Below are 13959 nucleotides of genomic sequence, written 5' to 3'. Positions count from 1 at the left end.
ATAATAGCAGAAAATACCAGAATCATCTCAGAGCTTGAAGTAACTACAAATCTAGGCTGGAGGGGATTATCGGAGGCTATGAATTCTGAAGGTCTAGGAGAGTACACAGGATGACCCACTGGACTGTAGAACACTGCATATTAGACTTTCTATTTACATTCATCTGATTTCCACTTGCCTATTTAGTTTTGCAAATATTTTATAATGTATAGTGCAAGAACACAGAAGTACATCAGCTGATCTCAATTTAGTTCCATGGGCAATTAGAAACCATGGAAAGTTTGTTTTTTGTTGGTGGTGGTCGTGGTTTTTTTTGTTTTTTTTTTGTTTTTTGTTTTTTGTTTTTTTTGAGACAGAGTCTTGATCTGTCACCCAGGCTGGAGTGCAGTGGTGCCATCTCAGCTCACTGCAAACTCTGCCTCCCAGGTTCACGCCATTCTCCTGCCTCAGCCTCCTGAGTATCTGGGACTACAGGCACCCACCACCATGCCCAGCTAATTTTTTTGTAATTTTAGTAGAGACGGGGTTTCACCATGTTAGCCAGGATGGTCTCGATCTCCTGACCTCGTTGATCCACTTGCCTCGGCCTCCCAAAGGGCTGGAATTACAGGCATGAGCCACTGCGCCCGCCCCATGGGAAGTTTTTGAGTACAGACACAATCTTATCAGAGTTGTGCTTTAGGAAGATCAACAGGGCAAGGATAGGTAAGATAGGTGGGAGGACCAACAGATGGACATGGGAATAAGGAAGCTTTGGAGGGGTATTGCAATGGTCCAGGTGAATTATATGGAACAAAAGTCAGAATCCAGGAATTTTGGTGATGGCAGCAGGGACAATGGACATAGAAAAGGTCTGGATGTCACAGACGTTGCAGAAGAACAGTGGACAGAAGGAAGAGACAAGAACTAGTCTCAGACAACTGACAGTTCAAAGCTCAGCCTGTAATGTTGGGAGCATAATGGTGTCATTGGCATTAACAGAAATTGTGGAGTCAGAAAGATCAGCTGGTTTTCAGGGAGCAAGCTAATTGAAGTTTAGAACTTGAAATCTTCTAGTTCAGCACTCACAATTTACTAAAGAAGAAACAGATTGGAAAAGGAGGGGAAATGCGCTTGGTCTGAGACCAGTCATGAGGTTTGCTGAATCTCATGCTGATCTTGTTTCATGATCTTTTGGCTTTGGTTCTTTACAGCATTATGTTACACTGTTTAAACTTTCTTTTTATTAGATCATTTAGTACAGTCTGCTTTCCAGAAATATTTTATTCTGATAGTTTTCATTTGATGCTAGCTGTAAGAGATTAATAGTTCACTATGGAACTGAAAACTACCTTTTAAAATAGTACTTGTCAATTAAAGTGATACAAAAAGACAAAGCAAAAAGAGATTTAGAAACAAATTAATGAAGAACAGTGCCATATTATTCAGTCAAATCAAAGTAAAGAATGAAGAGAACCAAAACAGAACAACTGCATAGAAAATAGAGAACTTCAAAAAGAAGACAGGATGAAATGCTGCAGAGAGGCCAAAGATGAGACAGTCTAAAAAGAGATGATTGTGTCTGTGACCTTCAACAAAGCAGTTTCAGAGGTAATGGGCTAGGATCCAATCCAAATGGGATTAGGGAGGTGAGGAGGCTAATCTGGTCTGTTTGGAGAAATTTGAAAGGAAAGGCGAGAAGGATGGGCCAGTAGCTCTGGTAGACAGCACTTTCTTTGGAATAGGGGACATTTAACATATTTGCAGGTAGATGAAAAGAAAATGCTGGAGGTGCAATCAGAGCCAGCGAGAATGGAATCAAGGATCATATTGGGTGGGTTACAGTTGGAGAGGAGGGGCTGGGCATGGTGGCTCACGCCAGTAATCCCAGCACTTTGGGAAGCCAAGGCAGGCAGATCACTTGAGGTCAGTAGTTCAAGACCAGCCTGGCCAACATAGTGAAACCCCATCTCTACTAAAAATACAAAAATAGCTGGGCATGGTGGCACGTGCCTGTAATCCTAGCTACTTGGGAGGCTGAGGCATGAGAATTGCTTGAACTCAGGAGGCAGAGGTTGCAGTGAACCGAGATGGCGCCACTACACTCTAGCCTGGGTGACAGAGCAAGACTGTCTCAGGAAAAAAAAGAAAAAAGAAAGAAAGAAAGAAAAGAGAGGAGGACGAAAATATTTTGTTGTTGTGTATTAGGAGAAAGGAGAAGGATGTGGGAAGAAGGGACATTCTGAGGCGATGAAGCTACAGAGACAGCGAGGGACAGAAAGAGTGTGAAATAAAGAGACACAGAGACTCGGGGACAGAAAAGGAACAGAGACATGGATAGCTGTCACAAGAAATGTGAGCCTACCATTTGCTTCGAGTTCCCCTGATCTGGTAAGAGCCTCTTACCAGATTCAGACTTCCTTCACTCTGCAAAGGAGATGGATAGAACAGTCAAGCCTGGTGCTAAACAGAAATTTATTTGTGGGCCCCCCAGTGGGTTGGGGAGGCCATTACTTGCTTTTAAGGTCAAGATTTTGAACCCAAACTTGTTTATACACATGTAAGCCAGTCTTTGGTTCTGGGAAGTCCCCCAGATCTCCCAGAACAGACAAGGGGTTAAATGCTACCAACATTTTGATGGGCACACCAAGTAGACTCCTGCAAAGGGATTTTATTCTCATGGCTGCTATTATTCACAAAAGCTTGCACAGCAGATCTCGGAGTAGTGCTTCCTCAAATGGTTTCCAGGAGCATCTGCCGATTTGATGAAGAATCTGATGCCATCAAAGCACAAGCCAGTGATGACTCACTGCAAACTGTTGTTGTTGTTGAGTGTTTGCTGAGTGCAGCAGCCCTTTCTGGCAAAGCTGCTCCCAGCCTGGGACCAGAAGCCAGGCGGTACCGGGAGAGACACAGCAGGAAGAGGGTCTAGTTTTTGGCATATCTCTTGGTTCTACCTTCTGTCCTTGGCTTCCTGCTCTTCTCCTGGTGCCTAAAACCTTCACAAGGACATGTTTTGAGAAGCAGCTGAGCCAGAAACACACACCCCCTTGTTATTTGAGGGTTTTTCCAGGGAAGATCAGGACTATGAAAGTAATGAAGGATGGAGCCTGTTCTTTTCTCTTCCGGGTCTTTCCTACTTTCTGAGACCTGAATACTCAGGCATCACATCCGTCATGGCACAAGAGGGAAACCAAGATACTACAGAAGAACCATTTCTTTCCATCATATTTTCAACTACATCCTTCTTCATCTTAACTAGGATTCCAGAGCACAGACCTTGTCCCCGCTCATTAGAGCCACATCCCTTACACGGGCCTGGACTAAGGGAGAGCCCTGCACTTTGGCCTCCACTCCCAAGGCTCACTCTCCAACATCTCCCTTTTTATCTAAATTTACATAATATCATTTCTTATTACAGGAGCCTGCCCTGGTTCTGTGCCCCACCAACCCCCAATATGCAACCGCAGCATTTTCTCTTTCTTATATCCATCCCCCGCACCCTGTGCCTCTCATTCTCTATCACTTCCCTGGCCTTTTCATTCCTGTCCCCATCAGCTCCTCCATGTCCTGCTGCCTCCCTTTCCATTTCTTTCACCTGCCAGCTTTTCTATTCCTTTTCCTTCTCTCTTCCTCTCTGTCCCTTTGCTTCTCTCCACTGATTTTGCCCTTTTGCTCCTTCTCAGCCAATTAGCTATGATGTCTTCAAGCTGTTCATGAGGGCATACCTGGAGGTGGACCTTCCCCAGCCACTGAGCACTCACCTCTTCCTGACCTTCAGCCAGAAGCCCAGACAGGAGACCTCTGACCACCCGACGGAGGGGGCCAGCAACAGCGAGGCCAATAGCCCAGGTACACAGAGTTTTCCCCAAGATGGGCAGACCTTGTGCAGCTCTCACCCCCTACCACAGCCACAGACTGCATTCCTAGAGGGTCCCCTGAACATAGTAACTACCCCACGGGTGCGAATATGAACCAAGAGACAGGGACGCCCTTCCTCAGAGCGCTTTACAGGAAGCCCTGATGAACCTCTCAGCAAGAGGAGTAAAGAGGAGGCATAATTCCTGCCACTACAGATCAAAGAGCAGGGTGGGGAAAGAGGAGACACAAAATAACGTATGGCAGGGGAAGAGAGCCTTCAGCAAAGGCTGACAGTCCACAGATGGAGCACATTCAGCTTCTGTGTCCAGGCTGGGACTAGCCTGGAAGTGTTAGAGGAGAGGGAAGCCATGATCCCTGTCTTCCTGGAGCTTGGGCTATAATGGGGGAGACACAGTCAATCCCAATAAGTGAGCATGAACCCAGCTGACAGTAACCCAGAGACAGACACAACCCAGGTGAACCAGGTTCCATGGGGAGGTCCTGTACCTGCCCTTCCAAGAAGCTGGAAGGCCTGGTCTGGTCTTTAAATCATCTTTTTGTTCCTCAGATACTAATATACAGAATGCAGATAATGCCACCAAAGCAGATGAGGCCTGTGCCCCTGATACTGGTAAGTCTTTGGAATATAAGATTTGTGGGAAAAGTGGGGAATATCTCATCCCTGGGGAGAAGTGGGGAAACCTAACCAATAGTGCTGTCCTTATATAATTGTGCAATCTTATGCAGATCTGGTCCTCCTGTGGCCTTCAGAACCTCCATCTCTGGGGCTCCTGTCATTTGAATGTTCTGGGATTCTGAGGCCGGGTAAAGGTTTTTGCTTTACTTGCCCTAGAACAGAGCAAGTCGGGACTTGGAACAGCTTGCTAGATGCTTCTCTCTGATATGTCTGCCTGCCCAGAAAGTGAAGAGCCTTCTGAGGAGAAAGTGAGTGTGTGTGTGTGTGTGTGTGTGTGTGTGAGAGAGAGAGAGAGAGAGAGAGAAGTGGCTGTGGCTCTAAGGCTGAGGTGCAGATTACCAGTGGGTAGCTGGAGAGGAACAGAGCAAGAGGGTAAAAATGTGCCGTGGTTGACTTCCAACAACATATATACACTATTTTGAGTAAGTTGAAGAGTTGCTAATAAGTTAGCAAGGGAAGCCAGCTCAAATGGTCTTGAAGATGTATTTGCCAGGCATCTGCTCATTACACATTTCATTTAAGCTTCACAATCACACTACTTTACACATGAGGAACTGAGGCCTTAAGAAATTATATACCACTGGTGTGACCTGTGGAGCCAGGGATTCAATCCAGAATCATCCAACCTCAAAACTCCTGCAGTCTTTCCTATACCAAGAGAGGACACAATGGTCCTGGTGGTGTGGTTGGTTCCTGTGGAATGAGCAAGGCTGCACTCTCAGCGGGGCTGCTGTAGTGGTGCCTGCTGCCCAGAGGCCCACTGTTGGGCTGTCAGAGAAGTGGAATCTTCCCTGACACATTTATCAATGGGAAGCCATTCCTCTCTGCTGTTGACAGGCCAGGCCCAAGGCCAGAAGCTCCTGTGAAAATGAGAAGTAAAAGTTACCATACTTAATTTCTGTTCTCATATTCAATATAAATGTCCTGAGTACTATCAACTCAAGTTGGATCAGGCAACAGAGCATGTTGCTTAAGGAGCCAGGCTGCCTGGGTTTGATTCTCAGAGCCAACACTACTTAGTTCTGTAACCGTGGACATGTTTGAACACTGTCTCTGTGCCTCAGTGTCCCCAAGTGAGATAACAAATGTTATTATGAAGGTTAAGTGAGTTAGATATGTTAATGCTTAGAATAGTGCCTGGCATACAGTAAATGTTTGATAAATATTAGCATTTATTATTCAGGCCACCTTCCAGAAGTACTCTTTATTCCCTTTTTTTTTTTTTTTTTTTTTTAGATAAAGTCTTGCTCTGTCCCCTAGGCTGGAGTGCAGTGGTACAATCTCAGCTTACTGCAGCCTCGACCTCCCAGGTTCAAGCTATTCTCGTGCATCAGCCTCCTGAGTAGCTGGGATTACAAGAGTGTGCCACCACACCTGGCTAATTTTTGTACTTTTTTAGTAGAGACAGGGTTTCGCCATCTTGGCCAGGCTGGTCTCCAACTCCTGACCTCAAGTGATCCACCCACCTCGGCCTCCCAAAGTGCTGGGATTACAGGCATGAGCCACCACACCCAGCACAGAAGTATATTCTATTCTTAACTCAGTATGGTCTGCCATTATCTCCTTCAACCTGCACCCTCAGTCTCCAAGTGTGTCAACTGGGCATCCTCTTCTCATGAAAGGTCTCTCATGGGCTCTCTTTCTCCCAGGTTGCTCCTGAAGCTTTCAATACAAAGACCCAGAAAGTCAGACCTTTTTTTTTTTTTTTTTTTTTACTGTGCATTATCATTTTATTGAAAAGCTTTATAGATATCCAAAGGTGAATTCCAGCTCTTGGGATGTGCCCAGGGGAAAAAGAATGCAGTTTTTATTATTAATATTATTATTATTATTATTATTATTATTATTATTATTTTGAGATGGAGTCTCGCTCTGTCACCAGGCTGGAGTGCAGTGGTGCGATCTCAGTTCACTGCAACCTCGACCTCCCAGGTTCAAGTGATTCTCCAGCCTCAGCCTCTTGAGTAGCTGGGACTACAGGCCCGTGCCACCATACCCGGCTGATTTTTGGTATTTTTAGTAGAGACAGGGTTTCACCATGTTGGCCAGGATGGTCTCAATCTCCTGACTGGTCTCAATCTTGTGATCTACCCGCCTCAGCCTCCCAAAGTGCTGGGATTACAGGCATAAGCCACCCCGCCCAGCCTATATTTTAAATATATATTTTAAATATATATAAAACAAGATAGACTAGAGATACTGCAGCTAAGAGAAGGGGAACTCATTGCAACAGGGACCTGGAATGAGAGAGTTTCTTCAACGTAGTTCTAATCTTTTTTCCTGTCACAGCAAAAAGAGAAACTGGAAGGATTATCGAGTTTTCAGTGTTTAACTAAAGGCCTGGTGGGATAAACAGTTCATGATAGATGGAAAGCAGAGCATGGTTGGGGAAAAACAGTTACCGCCGGATCATAAGCTCAGCAAACTCCAGGCTACGCACAGAGCACCAGAAAGCAAAGACTAGGAGCACCTGTGCCTTCCTGATGGTTTCAGGGACAGCAGCAGCAGGGCAGGACTCTGCAAAAATGCTGGCTCATCCACGCCCTGCCCAGCACGCCACTCAGCCATGCTAGTCCAGAGCCACTTGGTGAAATGGACATAAGGCACAGATAACTCTTACATCTTCTAAGGACTACAGGAGGCATATTCTGGCATAAATCATTCTCATACTAGGGAGGAAAGGGTGAAACTAGTAGCTCTGAGATTTTAAACTCCCAGCAAGAAACTCAGTGGTGAAAAGCATCCTGCCCCAAATTCTTTACGTAGAGACTTTTCTTTTTTTTTCTTTGAGACGGAGTTTCGCTCTTGTTGCCCAGGCTAGAGTGCAATGGCGCAATCTCAGCTCACCACAACCTCTGCCTTCCAAGTTCAAGCGATTCTCCTGTCTCAGCCTCCCAAGTAGCTGGGATTACAGGTGCATGCCATCACACCAGGCTAATTTTTCTATTTTTAGTAGAGATGGGGTTTATTTTATCTGGAATTTCAAGAGGAACCTGGAAGAAGATACAATTCATTCATTGACGTTCCAAATTGTCTGGGCAGGTTGTGTTTTAGTGGGTAATGTTTCTGAGCTACCAAGGAAGAATTTATTGGGGATATGTCATTATGTGATATTTGAGAAAAGATGATCGATGATGATAATGGAAATTAGCTGACTTATTTGACCTCCATATGTATTTGCAATAGTTGTATCATTCTGGGTCTAAAAGAGAAACTTCCAGAGATTTCCTCCTGGAGAAGTGATTATGTGATGTACCATTTTCCTTGTGTATGGGAAAAATCAGCCCTCTATAGTAAAATCATGAAAGGGCTATTATCTGACTCTTGGCCCAAGGAGTTACATAGCATTTTTTTCATCTTCTTTTGACACTTGAGATTTAAGGGGAAAAAACCTTTTCCTGCTAGGCCCTCTTCCACAGATGTCTTAATTAGATGTCCCTGTTCACCAGGAACAAGAATTATAGGGCCAGGCGGTCACCACAGAAAGGGGCCTCTGCCAGCAAGGAAGAGCCAAGTCCTGGACTCACCTTCAATCAGGCCATCTGCTGAAAAGACCAACCTTTTCCTGTTGTCCAAGTGGAAGCCAGGGGAAGAGCTTAGAGTCTTATTTCATGTGGCCTGTCTAGGCCTATCAGATCAGTCTCCAAGCTCAGATCCAGCAAAGCCCACTTCATTCCCAGAGCAGGGCAGGCATGTATTTTGCCCATAAAGACAACAGAGCGAGGCTTTCAGGGTCCAGACTTTGGCTCAGAGGCCTGAGCAATCTATCACTGTCAAAATGTTAGCTCAGGAAAGGCTGAGCCCACCCTTCCCTTCATGAAGGCCCAGGACTAACTGAGATGAACAAGGAGAACTTCAGTGTCCTGGTGTTTCGTTAGTTTCTTGGCCTGTTGAGATGTTTCAGCAACTTGGAATATTGAAATATCAAGGAAAGTCTCCTAATATTTTGTGTTAGTTTTTCCAAATTGTAAAAGCAATATACTCACATTGTAAGAAATTTGAAGGACACAAAAAAATAAAGAAACCACAAAGATCAGTGGTGTCAAGGGTCAGGGGAAGGGAAGGATGAATAGGCAAAGCACTGAGGATTTTTAGGGCAGTGAAACTACTCTGTATACTATAATGGTGAATGCATGTCATTGTACATTTGCCCAAACCCACAGAATGTAGAACACCAAGAGTGAACCCTAATGCAAACTATAGACTTCAGGGGGTAATGATGTGTTGATTTATTCATCAGCTGTAACAAATGTACCACTCTGGTTGGGGAGTGAGGCATGGTAGGCTATGCATGTGTAGGGAAGCAGGGTGTGTGAAAAATCTCTGGACGCTTTTCTAGTTTTAGTCTGAATTTTACAGTGCTCTAAAAAGTGTGTTTTTTAAAAAGCACAATAAAATCACCCATAATTTCACCAATGCAATTACGTGTGTGTGTGTATGTGTGTGTGTGTGTGTGTATAATCTCCTTGTAGATTTTTCTATAGATTTTTTACAGAATTGGGATCAGACTGTATTGTATAGATAATCTGGGACCCAGTTTCTTCTTTTTTTTTTTTTTTTTGAGATGGAATCTTGTTCTGTTGCCCAGGCTGGAATGCAGTGGCACAATCTCAGTTCACTGCAACCTCTGCCTCTCAACCTCTGCCTCCTGGGTTCAAGCGATTCTCCAGCCTCAGCCTCCTGAGTAGCTGGGATTACAGGCACCTGCCACCATGTCCAGCTAATTTTTGTATTTTTAGTAGAGATGGGGTTTCACCATGTTGGCCAGGCTGGTCTCCAACTCCTGACCTCAGGAAATCCATTCACCTTGGCCTCCCAAAGTGCTGGGATTACAGGCATGAGCCACCATGCCCAGCCTTGGGACCCAGTTTTGTTCTTCACTTAGTTAAGTCATTTACTTGAATGATTTCTGTAGTTCAAGACTTTGGGTAAACATCAGTTTTAATGCAATCCCCTCTTTAAACAGATGAGAAAACTGAGGTTGAGTATGGTGGAGTAAGCCTGCTTGTGTTAAATCACACACACATACTTTGTGTGTTAAATCACACACAATTGAACACAAACTCAGTGCTGGAATCACAGTCTTCTGCTGCCTGGCCTGGTGCTCTTCCCACTATGCCACACTGCCCAACTGGTAGGGAACAAGTAACACAGATACCAAGAGAGAAAGTGGAACAAGTCAGGTCTGCCCAAGAGCCCTCACATGAAAGCGTTTAGGACATGGCACCAGGACAGAACCTCTGCGATCTGGAAGAGAGTGTTGGCCTTTTTACAGGTGGTACCTGAGGGACATACTCAGATGGCCATAGGTTAAGGGTAGTTCACATAAGGCAGAGTGAAGAGGAAGAACACTGTCATTCATAATGGGACAATGGCAGTGCCTCTCAGTCTTCCTGGACCCCTGCATCTCTATGACAGGAGTGAGCAGCAGACTTCAGTGAAAACTAGAGAAATGGTTCAAGATCCAAGGGTTGAGGTATAAATTGGCATAAATTACATGTTTTAAGTGTATAATTAATTAATAAGTTTTGACATATGTATATACCTGTAAAACTAGTACCACAATTAATATAATGAACATACCCATAATCTCTAAAAGTTTTCTTTGTAATCCCTGTTTTCCACCCTCTTTACCCACCCACGCTTCATCCCCATACAACTACTGATCTGCTTTCTGCCATATATATTAGATTGCATTGTCTAGATTTTATATACATGGAATCATACACTGTCTACTCTTTTGGGTCTGCCTTTTTCCACTCCACATAATAATTTCGAGATTTATCCATTTTGTATGTATCAATAGTTCACATATTTTAGTTGCTGATTAGTGTTTTAATATATAGATATTCCACAATTTGTTCATCTGTTAACCTACTGATGGACATTTAGATTGCTTCCAGTTAATGATTATTATAAATAAAAGTGTTATAAATATTCTTGTGCTTTAATGATGTTGAGTGTCTTTTCATGTTCTTGTTTGTTTATTTGGTCTTATTTAATTTCTTTTTATGTATTATGAGGCTCAATTTGCTAAAATATTAAGAACGTTTGCCTCTGTGTTCATGAGGGATATTGATTTGCATGTTCATGTCTTGTCATGTCATTGTCTGTTTTTGGCTTTATAGTAATGCTGGCCTCAAAAATGGGTTGCGTAGGATTCCCTCCTCTTAAATTTTCTGGAAGAATTTGTATAGAATTTATGGTACCTCTTCACTAAATGTTGAGTACTGGATTTTCACATTCCTACAAATACTCCTGAGCTTTGTTTTTAGGTACAGTTAGGTTACTTGGAAACAGTCTGATCTTTTTGGATCTATCTTTTAAGCTTCACCGGACAGGACCAGAAAAGCATTTTCTCACTACTGAGAAACAATGCTTCTGAACACTCTATCGATGGTTCATGAATCATGGGGGTTTTCTACCCTGGTTGGTGGGAATAGGCATCACTCCTGGTTCTCTCTGCATTCCAGGGATTATTCCCTCTAATCCTAGTTCTTTCCCCAGCCTTAGGTGTTTTCCTTCCACAAGTGTGCTGATTCTACTCAGCTGAATAACTGAAGGGAACTCTCTGCTGTCACTCAAAGGGGACCTTCTACACATATTCAGAGCTAGCTGTCTGTGCATCCCCTCCTCTCCAGTGCCTGCTCCGTGAACCCTAGCCACCATGGATTCCAGGTTCCAGCTTCACCTCCACTCAGACTGCCAGGGTTAGCCTAGCTTCCCCTCTCTGTGCTGCAGCCTAGAAGCTCTTTCCAAACAGTCTGATGTGGCAGTTGTAGGAGTCGTCTCATCTTCTCAGAGATCAGTGTTTGGTCCTCCCTGATAATGTAATGTCCTATGAACCATTGTTTCATACATTTAGTCCAGTTTTGTCACTGTTTTAGGTGAGAGGGTAAATCTGGTCTCTGTCAATCCATTTAGTCAAGTAGAAGTTATTGATCGTGTTTTAATTGATGAATAATCTGAGGACCTAGCAATAACTTTGGGTGTAATGGACTACACGGTACAAAGGCCTGTTCCCATGTTTTCCTCCAGTGACAATCTTAATACTTCATTAAATATGTAATTTTATTACAACCTCCCCTATCTCACTATCCCTATCTTTATCTCATCCTATTGTATTTTCATCTCTACTTGTCGAACCCTGAGGCTTTCTGCTTTTGTTTAATAAAGGTGATATCTTCTTACATCCTGCTAAGGGTCTTGTCCGGCAGAAAATTACTTTTGAAAATCCGGTCTTCTGAGACCTCAGGATGAAGCTTTCTTTCCTTACTTTGCGGTTGCGTTTCATAGGCTCCATCTTAGTTTCTTCATGAGGCCCTTTGTAATATACAAAGTGTGTCAGTGACCTTTGGTCTCTCCTATTGTCCATCTGGATGATTGTTAACTCCCTTCTCAGACCCACAACCGAATCCCTGGAACCTGGAAGGCTTTCATCTAGCACAGCTCTGCTTGCCTGAAATGGAATATTTACTTCCATTGCTTGGTTGTTTTTTTCTCCGAATGAAGAGTGTACAGGTTACATTGCCTTCCTCAACAGACGTTACTATCAAGGCTGTCTCTCCCACTGCCTCTACCTTCAGTACTTTGTTACTTGGTGGTATAATATTACAACACCTAAAATATTGGATTTTCCACTGCCCACCTTCCCTTTGTTCCCTGGTTAGTTGTTTTCTGTGAGTTGTACACTCCTAGCAGATATTAAGAGATCATTCCTAGGCCGGGCGCGGTGGCTCAAGCCTGTAATCCCAGCACTTTGGGAGGCCGAGACGGGCGGATCACGAGGTCAGGAGATCGAGACCATCCTGGCTGACACGGTGAAACCCCGTCTCTACTAAAAAATACGAAAACTTAGCCGGGCGAGGTGGCGGGCGCCTGTAGTCCCAGCTATTCGGGAGGCTGAGGCAGGAGAATGGCGTAAACCCGGGAGGTGGAGCTTGCAGTGAGCTGAGATTCGGCCACTGCACTCCAGCCTGGGTGACAGAGCGAGACTCCGTCTCAAAAAAAAAAAAAAAAAAAAAGAGATCATTTCTGATGAGCATGGAGGTAGAGAGGGAAGACAGCACTCAAAGTGTCTCAAAAAGTAGAATTCACACAGGAAAATGGGGTGCCCCATTTTCTTGTTAGTAATAGATCTTATAGTTCTGAACCAGCGGACAAAGTGTGGAAGAGACAAAGTGTTTTCCTACCTTAGAAAGCAGAAATTTTAAATGGAAAACTTACCCCATTCTTGCAGTACAATAATCCACTTTCTGCATTTTCTTCATCCAAATGATTAGACTTGCAGTTAGTTTGAGTTCTTCCTAGTTTCTGGAGATTCGTTGATCATCAATCCCAGTTTTCTCTTTGGAATATTCATCCTTTACGTGTGTTTAAATGTGTTTGAAAAGAAAATTGCAAGGTCTATTAAGAAATGACTGTTGACCATTTACTATTTTGAAATCCCGGCCAAAATTACTTCTACAAGTTGGGTATGTTCCCAAAACAGTAGGCCATATGACATTTATCTGTTGATTATTGATATTACCAATAATCACCATCATCTTTTCTGAATATTCAGAGTATACATGAATTTCCTGCAAGGAAATAGACTCTTAAAGGGGTCAGCATGGGATCTCTTCGGAGACTATGAACTCCACAAGTTGGATTTCTAGGGCCACTAATTTGATCACATCTATGTAACCAAAGCTTTTGAAGATACTTCTACAAAATTCTTGCCTCTACCATGAAAAGGATGGGGTAACAAAGAGGGGTTAATATTTACTAAACAGAAAATGCCCTTGGATGTTTTCATTTTGCCTATCACAGAATCAAATATGGCTGAGAAGCAAGCACCAACTGAAGACCAAGTGGCTGCAACCCCCCCGGAACCCCCCATCCCTCGGTCTTCAAGCTCGGAATCCCCTGTGGTGTACCTGAAGGATGTTGTATGCTACCTGTCCCTGCTGGAGACGGGGAGGCCTCAGGATAAGCTGGAGTGTAAGTGCTCACCCTGTCAAGGGGCTTCATCTTTTTCCTAGAGAAAGATCTGGGGTTCTGTCCATTATTCCTGAACACACTGGAGATTCAGCTGGTATCACGGATATAGGTCCTGCGTCTTTGGGGAGGTTTCTTTGTCCTGTTACCAGCAGTGATATGAACAACTCCTAGAATCCACCCTGGGACATAGTACCAGTTGTGAATCATGTGGGAAAGGCATCTGAAACCCAGGCATTGAGAACCAGAATCTGGAAAGGGGAAGGGGTTCCATCAAGCGGTCAAGACTTCCTTGCTTTGCTGGCAGGACTTCCTGAAAGCCTTTACTCAGAAAACTGCTACCACCTCTTAATAGATTTTTTAAAGAAATATATTCAACATCTGTTCTCCTTCCCCCTATTCCGTGCCCAGGCAACTCTTTATGAGGAAATATTCTTTTCTTG

At 43.9% G+C, this 13959-nt stretch overlaps 1 protein-coding gene across 4 annotated transcripts in view; it reads left to right on the top strand.

The window, feature by feature from the left end:
- The window catches only part of DGKG (diacylglycerol kinase, gamma 90kDa), a 213874-nt gene that overhangs the window by 58763 nt on the left and 141152 nt on the right, over window positions 1–13959 (top strand). For all 4 annotated transcript variants that reach the window (XM_011981895.1, XM_011981894.1, XM_011981893.1 and 1 more), the window contains exons 4-6: window positions 3666–3831; window positions 4409–4471; window positions 13349–13519. In XM_011981895.1, coding sequence (XP_011837285.1) covers window positions 3666–3831; window positions 4409–4471; window positions 13349–13519 — 400 coding nt within the window. The remainder of the gene's footprint in view (window positions 1–3665; window positions 3832–4408; window positions 4472–13348; window positions 13520–13959) is intronic.

The sequence above is a fragment of the Mandrillus leucophaeus genome, unplaced genomic scaffold (genome assembly GCF_000951045.1).
Source record: "Mandrillus leucophaeus isolate KB7577 unplaced genomic scaffold, Mleu.le_1.0 Scaffold231, whole genome shotgun sequence".
In the NCBI taxonomy this organism is placed as follows: Eukaryota; Metazoa; Chordata; class Mammalia; order Primates; family Cercopithecidae; genus Mandrillus; species Mandrillus leucophaeus.
The sequence above is the reverse complement of the archived record's forward strand: the minus strand, read 5'-3'. Positions and strand labels throughout refer to the sequence as shown.